General features: G+C 34.8%; 2 protein-coding genes across 2 annotated transcripts; one reads left to right on the top strand and one right to left on the bottom strand.

Annotated features, from left to right (window-relative positions):
* The first annotated feature begins 3,076 nt into the window (after positions 1-3,076).
* On the top strand, positions 3,077-4,030 carry LOC102591787 (15.4 kDa class V heat shock protein). The gene is made up of 2 exons (XM_006348040.2): positions 3,077-3,380; positions 3,516-4,030. The coding sequence occupies exons 1-2, from the start codon at positions 3,239-3,241 to the stop codon at positions 3,785-3,787; spliced, it is 414 nt and encodes a 137-aa protein (XP_006348102.1). The 5' UTR covers positions 3,077-3,238; the 3' UTR covers positions 3,788-4,030.
* A 1,214-nt stretch (positions 4,031-5,244) lies between these two features.
* Positions 5,245-17,801, bottom strand: LOC102599375 (abnormal spindle-like microcephaly-associated protein homolog). The gene is made up of 20 exons (XM_015309075.1): positions 16,915-17,801; positions 15,775-16,243; positions 15,587-15,672; positions 15,183-15,296; positions 14,798-14,986; positions 14,455-14,514; positions 14,097-14,148; positions 12,961-12,993; positions 12,171-12,250; positions 10,830-10,937; positions 10,610-10,745; positions 9,691-9,828; positions 9,157-9,333; positions 8,476-9,077; positions 7,558-7,735; positions 6,838-7,475; positions 6,372-6,561; positions 5,847-6,072; positions 5,595-5,750; positions 5,245-5,504 (listed from the first exon to the last, which is right to left on the bottom strand). Exons 1-20 carry the CDS (start codon positions 17,629-17,631, stop codon positions 5,384-5,386), a joined length of 4,470 nt encoding a protein of 1,489 aa, XP_015164561.1. The 5' UTR covers positions 17,632-17,801; the 3' UTR covers positions 5,245-5,383.
* Between the last annotated feature and the right edge of the window lie 252 nt (positions 17,802-18,053).

The following is an 18,053-nucleotide window of genomic DNA, read 5'->3' as shown; positions in this document are numbered from 1 at the left end:
TTCATTATTTATTATTTGTATAATAATTCTTTGATAATTAAAATAAATAAAAATGACGATATAATTTTGTATCGAGTTGTTTGTTGAAACATTAATATTGATTGCTTTTCAATTTTATTATTAGGATTTTATATATTTATCTTTTATTTGATTAGAAAATAGTTATTCGTTCTTTCCTTTGTATTACTATTGACATGCCTTTTGTTATTTTTCATATTTTAACTTGCACAAAAATAAAGACTTTTAAAAAATATTCCGTACCTAACAAGTATGCTTTTTTGTTAAATAAATCATATTGAGGAATGATTTTAAAAAGGTCTAAGTTCAGTAGTTCCTCATAAAAAATAAGCATCCCTTCTTTTAAAAAATGAGGAGGATGAATTATTTGCTTTTCATTTTATAATCAACGGCAAATAGAAAATTAAGTTAGTATTTTTTTTTCAAAATATAAAACATGTTTTTTCACCCCAACAAAAGAATAAGAAAATTGTATCTTATAAATTAAAACAATTATGATAAACATTTTACAGTTTTAACCTAAGTATTGATCATATTTCTTCTTTTTTAGTATGTGCTACTTTATAAGAAAATTTTGTCTCTAAAATAGTTGTTATGATCGCGCGAAGCGCGAACATGTTAACTATTATATATATATATATATGGGGGAAAATCTTGTATATATACATATATATAAAAAAAAAATGATTTTAAAAGTGTTTGAATCCATCTCCACTTATAAATTTGGATTTGGATTTAAATTTGAATTAAAACATAACTTAATTTTGATCAAAGCTAATATTCAGAGGCAGGTGTTTACTCGAATCGCTCAATCAAAAAATTATAATATTATATTTACATGAAACTATATATATAAATTTGAATTCTCTAAACAATAATACGCATGTATTAAGGTAAGAAATCAAGCTTTATTATTAGTATTTCCAACTCTGTGAACGTGTCTCATTTAGTGATATAGTAGTCAAAGAAACACCAACAATACATTTGAGTATGGAATACTAATCAAGAAAATATACATTCAAGAACATTATGTTTTCCTTGACGTGAGGAGAGCATGCCTCAAAGTTGGGCAAAGACAAGAATAAATCCAAACCTCAAATGTCGTAGGCAATAGTACAAGTCACGAGTGAGGTAAGACTTCTAAAGATCGTGGGTTAAGTCTTCAAAAGTTAAGGAAAAAGAAGTACTTGAAGTCTCAAAAAAGGTGAGAATATTGAATCTGCGTGTCAAGCTCTAATATTTTTTGATCTTCTAATTGAAAAATCTAAATCCACCACATCTTATATAAGTTTGACTCAATTTAAATAAAGTTTAATTCAACTTGATTAAGCTCACATTTATCGAGATAGTTATCAAGCTCATCAAACTTGTTTTGTTCCATTTGTTAGACTCGATGGTAAATCTTGTAAGGGATCTTTATCAGGATGAAATCAATTATTTATCGATTCCTCGTGTTATCGTGATGTTGAATTGTGGTTTAGGAAGCTATTGAAGTTAGGGTGGAGCTCTTGATGACTTATTTCACCAACGAATTAGAGCTTTCATGTTTAATGTTAAATAGTTTTTTTTTTGCACCGCAAATTTACATATTAGCTATCTTGTAATTATATCCACTAGAGCCATATTGATATTGTAATTCACATGTCTTGCATACTGTTGTTAAAAATTCAGTTATATATTAATGATCTAGGGTATTTTATTAAAGAAATGTTTAATTGTAAATTGCTTTCAATCAATATGATTTGGCTGTTATTTCTTTCATTAAGTAATTGTTATGTATCACCTTAACTATTTTACTGGTTATGAGACTGATGTATAATATATGTGATAATAGAATATTTGGCTAGATTTGACATTAACACAAATAAGTTGAATCAAATTAAAACTATTAATCTAACTACTAGCAACAATAAGAATAGTTATGTCTCAATCCTAAACTCATTAGATGTTCGAGTTAGCTATATGAATTATCACACGAATTATTTCACTTAATCTTACATCCATTTCATATCATTTATTATTTTTTAAAAAACGTAATGTAGACGGGGAATAATATATATATATATAGCTTTCATGAGGTTTACTTTGTTTGAATGGGCCCTGCAGAGCGCGATTCAGATTTAGTCGGAGCTCTAATGTGGGCTCTAGACACCGGATGGAAAACCAAAAAAAAAAAACTTTGTTTGAAGCGTACGTTTTGATAAAGCACATGACTTCTACATGAAGCAATAATCCCTTGCTTATGTAAGGCTGAGTTTGTTGAATTGCATAACACTGGCTCTCTTCTTCCATCAGTGACGATAGCAGCATTTATATGCTGTTGTTTTTTCTTCTTATATTTGTATTTTTTTTGTTCACTTCTACGGTTCAATTTAAAAAATTGACAAATAATATCTCACTTAACTTTTAATTTATTTTTGTTATTAATTATATTCATTTTTCTAAAATATTGAATTATTATATTCAAAAGTAATATACTAAAATTATTGTTTTAAAGTATTTATTATTTCTTGTCATATCAATATTGGACATGTGAAAATGTAATAAACCAAACTTTGGAAGTTGAAAATTAAGAAATTGATAAAAATATCAGGCGGCTGTAACTTTTGTCATGCACATACGCATCCTTACTTAGTAAAGCGTGACAATTTTTTTCCTCGTAAATATATTTTGTTACTTTAATTAGTTGAATGTTAATTAAAGTGAGATGTTTAAAGAAGATATTTTACTTGATATAAAGTGTAAGAATAGAAATAAGACTTTTGAAATTAATAATATAAAATAAATTATAAATATTTATGTGGTTATAACTCATCTCACTATAAAATAAAACGGTTAAAATTAAATTATTTCTCATACTAAATATAGAAATGAGTATTTTCTTTTTTGCTACCAAAGCAAAGAAGATTGTCAGAAATGTAGACTATCACAGTTAAATTGGGGTGAATTGTCACTTTACTATTTGATACCCAAACTAGCAAGTAGCAACTCACATGTATCTCTCTATCCAAGATAGATATAATTGCATTTTCCCTTTAAAGAATTGAGAAGCCAATCATTTTAAAAAAAATAAAAAGTATAATAAGATGAGCAATGCCACCAACTTGGCTAGGCATATATAAGGACAAAATCAACTCTCTTTTCATCCTCCAAACCAACTAACCACCTCTCTTGCAGCCACCATTTTTTCCTCCTAAATCCTCTTCTTCTTTCCAAGAAAATGGAATTCTCAACTTTCCATCCCTCAACATGGAATTCTTTTTTCACCTCTCCTCTCCTTTTTCCCTATCAGTTCATTCCTGAGAATTATGTTCACTGGAGAGAGACCCCTGAATCTCACATATACTCTGCTGATCTTCCAGGTAAACACACACACACACAGAAAAAAAAAATAGTGTTGAACTAGTTGAAGTGACTCTTTTTTGGACACCCTTTGCCTTTTTCTGTATTGGGTATTAATTTTCTTGAATTTTGGATGTTATATTTTTTTTGGATAGGTGTGAAGAAAGAGGAAATAAAGGTGGAAGTTGAGGATTCAAGCTATCTGATAATAAGAACTGAAGCAGCCAATGAAACAACAGAGCCAATAAGGAGCTTTATGAGGAAATTTAGGCTACCTGGAATGGTGGATATGGATGGAATTTCTGCTAGTTATAGAGATGGTGTTTTGACAGTCACAGTTCCAAGAACACTAGTGAGAAGGGGATTTTTCATTGAACCAGATGACTTGCCAGAAAGCATAGTGAATCTTGGTGCTAGTGCTGCTTGATTATTTTGTTTCCAAACAAGATTTGGTTGATATTAATACCTAATCTTATTATTATTAGTATTATTATTGGGTTTAGGGAGGGGGGTTTCAAGATTGTGCTCTCTTTGAGATTATGTACATAAGTTAGATCAATGGTAATCCTTAAACTGAATTTGCTGTCATTCCAAAAACTTTTGAGCTTGAAAAATACTATATTTGTAACAAAAGGATGGAGTGCAGTCTATTTACCCTGCTTTTACTTCCCTTCTCCTTTTCATGTTCCACCCTCCCATTTTTATTTAAAAGTAAAAGAACAAAAACCAAGGGTGTGTTTCATGCCGGAAAATATATGAGTTTCTTATTTATTTTTAATATTTGGTAAGTGCATTCTAAATTATTATCTTAAATATTTATATATAATTTAACTAATATTATCAGGGTGAAATCAGGGGTTTGTGGGGGGCATTGAGTAGGTGGAGAGAAAATAATGAATTTGAAGGTCACTTGTTTTTTTCTTCTTCATTTAGAAAATTATTTTTTCTCATGTTTAAAACTTATTTTCCTAGAAGAACATATTTAAACAAATTTAACATGATTTTTTTTTTTGAAATACTCTCCTCCTTACCAAACACGCCCCAAAGCTTATGCATTAGTATCTCCAGGGAAAATCTGGGCACGATAGTTTCAGAATTCAATGCACCACCATTGGAAGTTGAATTTGGTTAATTAAGAAGAAAAGCATTGGAAGCTTCAAAAAATATCTTCATCTTTACCGAGGGAGCAGGGAAGACGATAATATGGATTTTAAACTATTGACTCTTTAAAACTAATACTTTCACTTTTTTTTTTGTTCAAATAAAATTAATGGAAGAGTGAGATAAGAGGGTAGAATTATTTTACCTAAATTCAATAAACAAATTTTGGGCTAAACAAGAATTTAACTGTAGGTGGGTGGTGATATTTTTTTGGCCATAGAATCTAAATAAAGCTGGGGACGGTAGCCACTAGGTGGGCCCTTCGGCCCCTTTACTTCACGTCTACTTTAACCAACTTTTAGTTTAATGAACTGCAACTTGCCCTTGCCAGATGATTAAAAATTACAACTTGCATGATTTTAAGCAAAAGACTGCAACTTGCAAAAGCCACACACGGAGTATGATCAATGCAATCAAAAATATCTTATCCAGATTTAATGCCACCCACCAGGCAACTGACCTATTTAGTGGATTCAAACTCAATAAATGAGGTTAGTTTCTACTAGTATTAGATTAACAGGGTAAGTTTTGGCACTATATCTAAAAAATAATATGTAGTTGTCGAAAATAAGTGGAACTAGTTACTTGAAAATAAAGTAGGTACTACTAAACTGCCAAGATACAGTAATCCTAAAACTAACAGATGCTCTCAGACAATCACATAGAGTCCCTAATGGACTATCTAAAAGTCAGATCAATGATATGGTGTTAGAGAATGGGAAGTTAAAGATAAAGTGAAGCTCTCTTCACAATTCAGATATTAAAGGTTTCTAGTCTTTCTTGCTATACATGATGTACAAATTGCATGTATAGCAATATCAAGAAAGATTTAGAACTTTTATCCAACTAGTAAGAAAATTTCTTACACCTTCATAGAGAGTCGTTTACTTGGATTTCCCATGGACACTTTAATCAATTCCAATATCTCAACAGCTTCTCTCAATCTTTTGTCCACAGGCTCTTTCATTGCGTGAGGTTTAGTCCTGCGTAAATTATGTCCAATTAGCTCACTATAATCTAATGTATGGAGAAAGAAAATTAAGCAACTGGGATTGGTATACTAAAGAGCAGACCTCTTGTCAGCTTTTGCTCTTCTTGAAAGCTCTTCCACATGATTGTGCAGTCTCTTCAAAAGAGCAGGCGACTTGCACACAGCTTCAACACCTTTTTTCTCTGTGAATATCTTCTTCAGAAGATCGGAAGCAATGAAATATCCCTCTTCTTTGTTTCTGAACAAGCATTTGCAAAGCAGAAATATATAAAGCTTACGTCATCTGAAGTGCATTGGAAACTTTATTTTAATGTTCAATATGTCAATAGCAAACCTTAAAAACTCCGACACTATTGTTTCCAGTGATCCATAGCTTTCAATTAGTACATCAATCAAATGTGGATATCGGGAAAGGTTTCTGAGAGTGGAGAGAGCAGGTTTAAGAACTTCTTGATCAGGTATGCTCCGGCTGAGAGAGCGGATCAGCTTAAACAATGTACCAACAGCACCCGCAGCAACAAGTTCTTCACAACACTTTTGTGAATGTTGTGTTGCCATATCTATCATAGGAAAAATGAGGAAATTATTGCTTTGTGATCCCTAGGTGAACAATCTTGACTGAATGCAAACTCATGATCTTCTAAACATGCATTGTTCTAACATTTATTGTTAAATTAAAGTCCAGTCTCTATAGAAAAGAGCTGCACAACAAATAAAAGGACAACATACATCAGACAAGACCGCACAACTCAGTTAAGGGCAATGAAATATGAGATATAACGTCAACATTGGTAAGTAAATGGACATTGACAACAAGAGATGATCAGCAATATTTGTGCCAGATGCACAAGAAACTTACTCAGAGTTGCACAGATATGAAGAATGTCACTGACACTTCTCATATTCAGAAGTTCTGACAATGCTGCGACAAGTCTGTTTATTATGCGCATACCATCATCAACATTTGCAGCAGATTTTTGTATTTTGTGACGCAAATCAAGAAGCTGCCCTCTTAAATCTTTTCTTGCAAGGTATCCTTTCATGTATGCCTGCATAGCGAAAAATAAAGCATGAAAACAGAAAATTCAAAAAGAAAGGCAGATGCTGCTGCTTCAACTCCACATAAATTTGGAAATATTCAGAACATAAACAAGAAAATTATCCAAGAAGATCTAGCAGATCCCCTACGGTATAGGCACAATCAGTACAAGCTTAATCATGTAACACCGAGCTTCATTCTATATGGCTAATAACATCTGAACTTCAGAAGTTGCCTCAAGAATGTTAAGAAAAGCACGGTGCTATTAGAGAGATCAATAACTTACTTGGATCACAACAATTCGGTGCTTGTTTCTTGAAACACTTTGGCAGGCTATCCATCCTCGGACATACGATTGGATGACAACTGCTGATTTTGTTCTCCGTTTATGAAGTAATTTACCTCTCCACCACCTTTGCAACTTTAATACTGCTAACAGTGTCAGGTACTTCTTTCTTGAAGCACGTTGTCGGGCTTTCCATCCTTGGGCATGCGATTGGATGACAACTGCTGCTTTTGTTCTCTGTTTATGAAGCAATTTACCTCTCCACCACCTTTGCAACTTTAATATTGCTTGAAGTAATTGGTCCTTATTTCTTGAAGCACTTTGCCGGGCTAACCATCCTAGGATATGTGATTGGATGACAACTGCTGCTTTTGTTCTCTGTTCATGAAGCAATTTACTTCTCCACCACCTTTGCAACTTTAATACTGCTTGAAGTAATCGTTCCTTGTTTCTTGAAGCACGTTGCCGGGCAATCCATCCTAAGGCATGCGATTGGATGACAACTGCGGCTTTTGTTCTCTGTGCATGAAGCAATTTACATCTCCACCACCTTTGCAACTTTACTACTGCTTGCAGTAGTATTTTAAGTTCAAGAGCCTGGTAACCCAATTTTGAGACGTTACGGTAGCAAGAGGCCCCTGGAATACCATGCATTATGTTGATTATAAGCAGGAATAGAAAAGGTCAATAATGAAACTTGTGATTGAAAAATAAAGGCACCTAGGAGCCTCTTTCTAGTAATGGCTCCTCTTGCAAACCGTTGTATTTCCAAAATGGCGTGCTTTTGGTGAAGGAATGCTTTCTGGTATTTCAGGCTTCGAACTGCAGCTTGAATCCTTATAACAGCCTCTTTTTCAATGACCAGTTTTCTCCTTGTTAACCAGCCACGACAATGGCTCTGGCACAATGACATATCATAATAAAGTTGCATGAGATGCTAAATGCAATCCTTGTTAGAGTAATTCATGTAAGGGTAACCATAGAGGTTATCAATACAGAGGCCAGAAATGATACAACAATTGACTGTCTGCAAAAGTAAGGACGGAATAGCAGCAAGAAGTGTGAAAACAAAGTATTGCAGTTCAACATTTTTGCCAAATTAAGGCAACAACGTTTAGAAATATAAACATTATAAAATACACATCTTCTTAGATAAGCTTACAATGCTTCTGGTTTATCTATCTACATGTCTCCTCATGCTTACTGGTGCAAACACGCTATTTAAGCCTGAAGAAACACTAAGCCTATCCTCTAGGCTGATGATTCAACAATATATAGAAATATAATCTGCTCATGAAAGGAAATACTTAAATTTCTGCATTTTGACTAGGAGTCACAAACATTTGGAACCCTGCACCTTATGTGATTGATGATTTCTGAAGGATGCAGGATACAACTACCAGAAAATACAAGGCAAATGCATGAAAAATAGAAGCTACACCACCTAATTCCTTTGACCATAAGTTGACCTCAACAGAATGTACTTCAAATTGAGTGACTTAAGAAGCCTGAAGCACCAATTAAAAGGTGTACTCAAGTACAATGTATGGCAGGTCAATATCGATCCAATCACAGAAGTAAAGAAAAATGAATCAATCTATCAATGCTTAAGCCTTTAATATTTCAAGAAATATTTACCTGAATCAAAATAATTTGAGATTTATGCCTATAAACATCTCTTTTAGCAATACATTTGCGGATATAAGCCTGGATTGTAATCACTGACAGAGTTTCCTGTCTGTAGGAATGAAAATCCCTCAAACATCTTGCAGATCGGAAAATACTCTGTATTTTTACTGCTGCTTGCTTCTGATCCACAAAATTCTCTCTCATCAACCATCCACGATAGTAACTTTGAATTTTAGTTGCTGCAAAGTGATGACTGTGTAGAGAACTGCTTAATTTATATTCCTTTGAAGCCCATTGGGTTGCTACCGCAGCATTTATTTGACAAATATTATCTTCACATTCCTTAGGAACTTCGTGAAATTGTTCTGTGTTTACAAGACAAGACCTCGCTATCCACCCACGAATACACTTTTGTATGACAATGGCAGCATCAATGAATCTTGGAGTGGACAAATCTTGTGGCAACAAGTTTCCCGTCACATGTTTTCGAGAAATCCAGTCTCTTGAGGCACGCTGGATGATTATTACAGATCTTTTCAACTTAAGAAAAGCATGTCTATCAATCACAAAGGCTGCGTGTTTTTCAAAATTTGCTGAACGGCTCCTTGTACCTGTTCATTTTGTATCAATACAGTAAATGATTAAAATTCTAACATACTGAGCAAAAGGGGGAAAAAAAGAAGCATATACCACATAGTGATGCCAGATATGCCGGAGAACCAAAGAATTGAATTGATGGTTCCTTCTTTACCCACAGCCATGCTTGTATTGCAGCTTGCAAGATATAAACCGCATTCTTAATCCTCAAATATTTACGTTGCTGCACTGATTGTCTGAAAAGTGACTGTATTACTTTTGCAGCATTTCCTGAAACAATGAAACAAACATCTTTCAGCTGGCTTGAGGGGCAGAAAAACTTTACTCGAAGCATAATTTCAAATTTTCATCCTCAGATGACAAAGCAAAGAATGATGATAGATAAGATTGACATCTACATCGAAGTCGTTATATACAAGAAGAATAGCTATCTAAGGGAATATTGACGTGCCCCCAAAATTGGTTACAGCAAAAGATTTACACACTAGTACATAGTTGTCAGATGTAGAAGTTGCTAACATCGCATCAAACCTATTGCAGCCCAAGTGCCAACAACATTTAACTCAAGTTATAATGGATTGAAGGACTAAACATTGCAGAGAAAGTCTAAAATGCGTGGATGATTACCTTTATGAGTATCATTTCTCCCTCTTAAAATGAAAGACCGCTTTGGACCGCTAGAAGTTTCCTTAGAAAAGCATTTGTTATTTTGTTGAGCCATCTCTTGCCACCAAGCCATTACAGCCTTAAAATTTCTGGCAGCATCTGTATCATCAAAAAGGTCATAAAGACCATGAAATTAAATTAATTCAAAGGGAGGTCAATGACATAAATATAGAACTGTTACAAAGGAGAGAAGCCTTCATGCGAAGAGGGATCACCTCTACCCAAAATTATTTCCATAAAGAAGTGGGAACCTTTTTCATAAAATTCAAATTCATTGAAAATAGAAAATTAAAACTTAAAAAGCTTTATTCTAACCAACTTTGATGAAACTAGAAGAATATAAATATGATGGAAAACAAAAATTTCTTCAGTATTGACAACTTTATGGTTCCAAGAAAAGGGTTCTGCTGTATGGTTATCAATCAAAACTATGCTCTCTGTAATTTATATAAACAGTGTCTGCAGTGCTCACTACCATTTGGTGTTTTGGAAAGATTTTTGCTGCATGGTGTTATCCAAAACTTTTTTTGCAGGTACCAAGTAACTTTGTCCACCAAGGCTAGGACACGGGATACCTACCACCTCCCACCACCAACAGGTACCAGGTAACTTTGTCCACCAAGGATAGGACAGATGGGAAGAATCACCTAGTGTTTTTTGTCTCCGCTGAGTTTTAAACTTGAGACCTCAGGGTTCTCAACCACTTCATTGACCACTAGGCCACACCCTTGGGTGTTGTGTTATCCAAAAATTTACTTCCTCTAGTTCATATAAACAGCTATATTAATGAATGTTTCAAGTCATTTGTTGGCCAAACATATGAAATAAATAAACAATAAACTTTCTAAAACTAAAATCCCTCTAAAGAACCATCAGAGACCTTCACCATCCTTCCAATGTGTTTGTTCTTTATCTACAGCTGCTTCGGGATGCATAAACCACTGATCTGTGCTTAACCGTCTCCTTTCGGGACTTTGACAATTAAATCCCAATAACTTGTGGAAGTTTAATTGATCCTGTTAAAAGACATCAATGGTCATGACTTTCCTAAATGAAGACTGACACTAGTTTGTTGCATATAATCTACAATGAATAATTACCTTGTTTCGTTTTACTAGTAGTTGATACGAGAGAAACACCAAGAGAATAATGACACTATGACCATTGCATGCACCGTTTGTTTCCAGTATATCACTGACTTGTATTACCTGCAGAAATACATTTTTAACTTGCAATCATACAATTTTCTTCCCACAAGTATAGAATTGGATTATTCCTGCCACCCCGAAATGAATTACGATGTTTAGCTTGACATGGTTTTACTTAATTGACACACTAAAATAAAATAACTACGAAAATCATTTTGGTCAAATGAATTATTCTGATTGCATAATAAGCAGTAAAACTTAACTTTCCTAGTAGAAACAACCAAAAGGGAATGATGGACATGGAATTGGGACTGAAGGATTTGACAAAAAAGGTAGATCATTAAGTGAACAACAATACCGAATTCATAGAATTGCATAAATGGTATTGTGACCTCCAGAAGGTAATGTATTTAAAAGCATTAAGGTATCAGACAAATGGTTTCTTCCACTTTTGAAATGAATCCCAAAAAAATTGGTTAAGGTCAGGACAGGGTCATTTCTATAAATTGACTCTCTTTCTCAGTTCAACAGATAGTTTCAACAAAAGACTAGAGAACATAGAAAGGGATAAACGCTCATATGAAGTATGTACAGTGTCATATCCAGTCACTAGGAACATCGATTAATAAGGAAGAATGCACTTCTGGCACGAAAAGACTAAGAGGGCAACTACCCAGCAAACTTCCATTGTCAGATATTGTATCTGCATTACTGCATAGGTAAACTACATAATGGTTGTTTTGCATAGGCTTGGCTCCCCTAACAAGCTGTGGAGTGTGTAGTAGTAGAAAATCCTTGCTTGCCTCAAATTTTTAGGAGCAAATGCATGCAATACATGAAACTCTACAAGCAAATGCTTGCAACACACTGCTACTTGAGATATCCCGGAAAATATAACAATTGTTTGAGCCACAGTTAATGTTTAGTCACAGTAGAAGCCCTTTTAACATATAATTTGCCTGGCAAAGAAGAATGTATGCTGTTTTGATTAGAAGGTACTTCATTCAGATTAATATGTGAGTGCAGAAGCCATGTAAATAGTTTGAAACACTTATAGGACAAACAAGAAATCTGGCATATTCTTACTATGTAAAAAATCAAGTACTTGTAGTATTATTCTTATTTGAAGGGGGAAACTTCATCCTCAGAAAACAACACTTGGAGCAGCATCGCGTTGAAAAACTCAGAATTATTTGCTAATTGTTTTAATAAGATGATAACAGAATTATAGATCGTTCAATCCTTACAGACTTATAACAGAATTACAACAGAATTATATATATATATATTCACCTCTGGAAACTTCCCCAATAGCAATGGCAGCTTTTGAGATAGAATAAAATTGTGCACTGCATCTGTGTAATCAAATGAGACTAATAGCCATCTATTCCTCCATTGCAAAGTCACTGCTCAATTATGGGCCATTTTTCTTAGCAGAACACACACAAACTGGACAATGCCAGAACACACTGCAGACCTTCTTAGTTGCTGGGTGAGAAGAGGGGGGAGTAAGAGCCAGAAGAAATGGTGGAACATGATACCCTCTTGTATATGGTGGACTATTTGGAGAGAAAGAAACAAGAGGTGTATGGAAAATACTGCAGAATCAGTACAAAAGATCAAATGGCGTTGTATGAAGACCTTCTGTTTTTGGTGTAATGAGGAGGGTATAGAGGATGCTGGACAGATTTTAAATTTTTTCTCTTCTTTATAAGTTTAGTAGCAATTTCTTGAGTTGGTCCTTTTTGGGTCACTGATGTAAATCTTTTTGATGGTTGCCAGCATACCCTCATTGCTGAAGAATACAACTTTACTTTATCAAAAAAAAATAAAAAATAGGAGCTGAGTGTAATTTTAACCAAAAGAAGAGTTACTTTGATGTGTGACAATGCTAGTGATATTAGCATATATTCTTCATCAATATTTAACTAAATAATATATGGTAGAGCAAGCAATAAATGAAGCAGGGGAACTAGATCTTCATGGTAGTTATGGAGACACAAAGTGGGAAAAGAATTTCTAATTTACCCAATATTCTCTGCACCCGAAAGGTTTTGGAAAGCAACTCCAGCAACTTTGTCACCCATGATTGCTGGCCCTCCGCTATTCCCTGGATTTATAGCCGCATCAATTTGTATTGCCAATAGTTGACTAGCCCCATGCACATATTGTGTAGGTTCAACCCTTGAGACGACACCTTTTGTGACAGATATATTGTCTCCCCCTAGAAAAAAGTGAATATCATAATGATTAGTAGAGAACTCATCAGATGCAAGTATTTAGTATAATATATTTGCCACAAGATTGTTAAGTAAAAAGATTGTTATTTTGCCACAAGAAAAGAGGCTCCTATTCTATGGAAACTTCTTCTTTTGTTTCACAGAGTGCCTGTAATATCATCACAAAATGATATTGAGCTGCAAAATTGTATTAGTAGAATTTTAAACAATGATACATTCATGGGATAACATTCAAGCACCTGATAAGAGCAGGAACAGCGGTGGTCCTTGCGGAAATAATAATCAAGCAAGCACCACATAGCTTTTCCATCAACCAATGATGAAAAATTTTCGACCTCGAGATCATAACTTCCACAAATTGCCTGAAACATTCAGTGATCACGTTCATATGCAGAATCCAAACCCTCATCATACAGGAAGCAATAATCTTCTAATGAGTCTACTACTTTACGAGTATTAGGGTGTTCCACAGTGGAAGCTACACACTCTGCAGCCAAGGTTATTTGAAAACTAAGCGTGAGTGTTACTACCGCCTCTAGAAATACTGGAAATATGGTATCTAGACTGTGGGGTTAACGTGTCAAACAATCCAAATAATTGGAGTTAACTACATTTTGTTTAATCAGAGGCATATTCACCATTAAATCCTGTATGTTCCCTTTGCATCACAGTTGAAGAGCTATGTTTTCCAGAAAAGAGACAAAAGGATAATCCAAGAGAATAGTGCATTCAAAATGCCTGTATAGAATCACACCCCGTATGAATTGAATTTATTTCATCTACGTCAACTAATCAACCTTTAAGCATCACTAAACCATATGTGAAATAATCAGAGTTCAGATCACCAAGTAACAATATACTGAAAGAATGGGAAAGCATCATCACAAAACCAAGTGAGAATGATACTAGGATCACCACAGGGTTGATTTAAAGAAAATAATACTGCCATTGTCACAGAGTTTATTAATTTACAACAATACCTGGATCCAACTCAGGAGCATGTCCAAGTGAGTGCAGCCATTTGAGTTTTGCTGTAAAGGAAAAGATGAAAAGCATTACCTAATTTGACTCGCTTATAAAAGAGGACTTTCAGTGTGTGAATATAAAGTAATCACTCTTTTAGACACAATGAGCATTAACACATAGACTAACAGTATTGCGAACTAGAGGTTCAGATTTCCTATTTTACCCAATTTACACCACTACTACTCACATTATAGACTTATTAAGTTCTTAAAAGACATTTTGATTTCAACCAGAACCTTTCTATGTGAGTGCTTTTTATCTGGAAAGTAGATGCAAATAATAACTACAGTCCAAACTGAGCATACCTTAACAACTCCTCGGATTTTAAAAATCTCCTCAGACAAAAGTGATTTGTTGATTAGAAGTGGCAACTGCAGAATGTACAGAATATATCGTGAGAATATAAAAGGAGTAAAGGACTACAAAATTCAACTTCCAGTGATTTGGTCTCATAATTCCTGCAGCTAACAACAGATTTTATAATAGTAAGGAAACTGGAACAACTGAGTAAACTGAGAAAGGATTTATTGCATAACTAAATATTTTTTAATACAAAAGCACCAGGTAATAGATCATAACTCGTTAGAAATAAGGTTAGATTTTTTAGCCTTTAATGACATAGATGGAATAATTACTAGGAATACTACATTTTACCTGCAAGTGCACGAACATGTTCCAGAGCAATGAAATGGTGAGCTCCTTGTCTCCATCAACTATGTCTTCGGCCATAATTATAGTTCCAACTTGATCACACAATGGTACACCTGCCTCCTGGAGATATTGTAGAACAGTGCCACAGTTCGCCAAACTCTTCTTGCGAGTATCTGAGGGGACTACCATTTTCTGACATAGAACAGAAAAACAAGACTTATGTTACCAATCAAGAGAAATAGCTATACACTTCGTGACAACTCTATTTTTAATTTATTCTTTAATGTAATTTATATAGCTATTCACTTCATGCCAATTTTTTGCTAAAAAGAATCAAACTAGAATATAAGAAAGGAGAAGAGAGAAAAACAATTGTTCCTAAGCTAACCGAGAGGATAGAAGGATCATGTCGCAAGAGCTGAATGACTCTGCAAAGTTGAATGCCATCTTGAAGGTCCTCAAATAAATCAGCCACATCAAATTGATACTCAAGCAACGGATTCTGCACCAGGAAATATCAATTGTCACAATAAAAACCTATAAAGAAACACATATGAATGATGTCAAACATGCAGTAAAAGTTTTCTTTTTGTTTGATCATTGATGGGGATCAAACATGCAGTAAAAGTAAACAAAAAACAAGAGACAATCTGGTATCCAAGAGAAAACCTGCTTGACAAGGAATCTATTTTGTCCAAATTAGACAAGAGACGACCCCGTAACCAGAAAAACTCAACCATGTAGTAAAAGCATATGCACTATCAAACTCAGTTCATTAATCAACATGCTTACCTGTTGATATGTCACTTTATAGCCTACGATGACAAGATGCGCAAGTAGATTACCTTCACCATGCATCACATCCGATGGCAAGAATTCTAACATGTATTTAAGTCATAGAAATGTTAATTCGTGAGTTAAAATAAAAAGGAGTAAACAAGCTACTCAAGAAGAATTATGAAGAGTAAACAGGTAATTACTGTTGATCAGTTGACGGCTAGATTTAACATCTGATTGCAAAGAGAAAAGTAAAGGAGATCCTCCATCTAGTCCATCAATACCATATTTAAGTGGCAGACTACTCTGAGTTTTGACTCTATCTAGTATGAGAACAAGCAGCAAAAATCTCTTCAGAACTATGTTACCTAACTTTTCATAGTAACCAGGTCTATATAAACCCTCCACTAACTTGTTATAAGCATAGGTCTTTGCTAGACCAACATGTGAGAAAAATTGTCTCTCAAGCACCATCTTCAAGAAAGCAATTTCTTGCTCAGAATTGACATCTCCGTTCGGTAATAAGGTGTCACCCCCCAAGAGTATGTGCAATCCAATCCGAAGCCAAGTGGGGTTATAGCACATCAGGATTCTCAAGGCTTTCTCCTTCATTCCAACATCAGTTACCATGGGACAGTGAGCTCTCATTTTCAGCCGTCCTTCATCAATGGTCTGAAAAAAGATAACCAAAACAGGAGAAACTTTAACTAACAACCATAATTCAAACCATAGTAAAGTAGCCATAAATTTTACCCTGTGATAACAACATCTTGGTTGAATCATCCAATTATTACCTAAGGCTTGCATTTGTTACAGTTTTCAGTTTTGCACTGTGTCTCAAAGGATTTTAGTTGGTGTCTAAAATCTTGATTCCAATATCTAACACATTATCATCTCCTTGAGTAAACATAGCAGAAGAGTACTTAAAAAGCATCATCAAATCAATCAATCAATTCTTCCATACTAGTTGGCGTGGCTATATGAATTGTGTTGTCCCCTTTATTCCCTGTTGAAATAGAACCTTCAATATTTCTATTAGTTCTCTTTTTAGCCTATTTCATCCAATACTGATTAGTTTGCCTTCAAGGTGAATTAGGGCTCTCTGAAACTAGAGGTTCTAGCAGTTAGACTATTTTTTTAGCTTCAATCTCCCATAAACCCCATCATCTGTTCAAACTTGAGGCCAACCATACTTTGTGAAGGCAAAGTTTTCTGAAAGCATCTCATATTATTGTAATGTAGATTAAGCGCATTGTATAATCACTCCGCAGAAAATGGATTTGTAAGGTGATTAAATGGCAAAATAAGCATCTACATATGTCTAGTAAGAAAACAGGACTAACCTTTGTTAGTTGAGTCATTGTAACAAAGACCTCTTTACAGCTTCCTAAGCTCAGGTAAGCACTCATTCTCTCCTTTAAATCATCAAAACTGCAAATCTCCATCAACAAATCTTTAAGTCCAGAAAACATGGAATCCGAAATAACTGTTGTCTCTTCATCTTCAGAATTCGATAACAAATGTCTCTGTCTCTTCGGCCCTCTCCATAGCACATCAACTCCAACAGTGTACCCTGGCCCACTCTCCCTCTTCCCATTTTCCGCAATACACGTCCTATTGGACCTCTCAAATCCTCCAGTAAACTTCGTCACGTCACAGCCACAAGAGCTAGGATTTTCAAACAAGAAATTGAGCCACACAGTTAGCGACTTCGCTAGTGATTTCAACGATCTCTCTTTGTCATTCAACGCCTTCCGTGCTGATTTCGACTGCTCGAGCTCGAATGCCTTTAATCTTCGAGCAGCACTCGACTTCACAGCCGATGGCTTTATGCTTCCACGGCGACGGACGGAGGATACTGGTGTGGTTTTCAAGGCAGTGAAGAACTCTGGCTGTCGGTACGGAGAAGGAGAAGAAGAAATGAAATTCGCTTTCCGTGAATGCTTCGGAGTTTTGAAATTGGAGATGTCTTTGAGAAGAGAAGCAGAAGATGATGAAGAAAGTGGAAGGTTCTGGAAGGGTGACGAGCATGAAGTTTGTGACGGTTTCTTTGGTTCCATTTTCCGGTCAAATTCCGATCTCTGTGAAGATTTGTCTGAAAGAGAAAAATGGTGAATTTTTTATGTTACCATTTCAATTTGAATGTGGAGACGGGCGGGGTTTTTATTAGTAGTAAAATTTTGAATTGTCCTCGGATTCTCGGGTCTCCGGCCCACTCCAAAAGGTAAGGAACCCAGAAAAGGAAAGAGGCTCCGAAAGTAAAAATATTTAGGGTGTGTTTGGCACAAGTGTTTCCTGATTTCTCATGTTCGATTGATCAAAATTTGTGAGAACTATTTATTTTCTTAAAATGAGTAAGATGATTTTTGGGATGACGGTGTGGAAAACAAGTTACATAAGTGATATTTCACATTGATAGTATCATCTTCATGTTCCAACACACATCATCTTCAACTTCACACTCTGTAGTCCCCCTTTATCT

This window comes from Solanum tuberosum, unplaced genomic scaffold (genome assembly GCF_000226075.1).
Source record: "Solanum tuberosum cultivar DM 1-3 516 R44 unplaced genomic scaffold, SolTub_3.0 scf00099, whole genome shotgun sequence".
NCBI lineage: Eukaryota > Viridiplantae > Streptophyta > Magnoliopsida > Solanales > Solanaceae > Solanum > Solanum tuberosum.
This window is presented reverse-complemented; position numbering and strand designations above follow the sequence as displayed.

Bases quoted from the DNA above. Each gene is read 5' to 3' on its own strand.
- LOC102591787 (XM_006348040.2), top strand. From the start codon at position 3,239: ATGGAATTCTCAACTTTCCATCCCTCAACATGGAATTCTTTTTTCACC. The intron at 3,381-3,515 runs GTAAACACACAC...TTTTTTGGATAG, and splicing joins ATACTCTGCTGATCTTCCAG to GTGTGAAGAAAGAGGAAATA.
- LOC102599375 (XM_015309075.1), bottom strand. From the start codon at position 17,631: ATGGAACCAAAGAAACCGTCACAAACTTCATGCTCGTCACCCTTCCAG. The intron at 9,829-10,609 runs GTCTCTGATGGT...TTGATGATACAG, and splicing joins ACATTGGAAGGATGGTGAAG to ATGCTGCCAGAAATTTTAAG. The intron at 9,334-9,690 runs GTAATCATCCAC...TCATTGTTTCAG, and splicing joins GAGAAATGATACTCATAAAG to GAAATGCTGCAAAAGTAATA.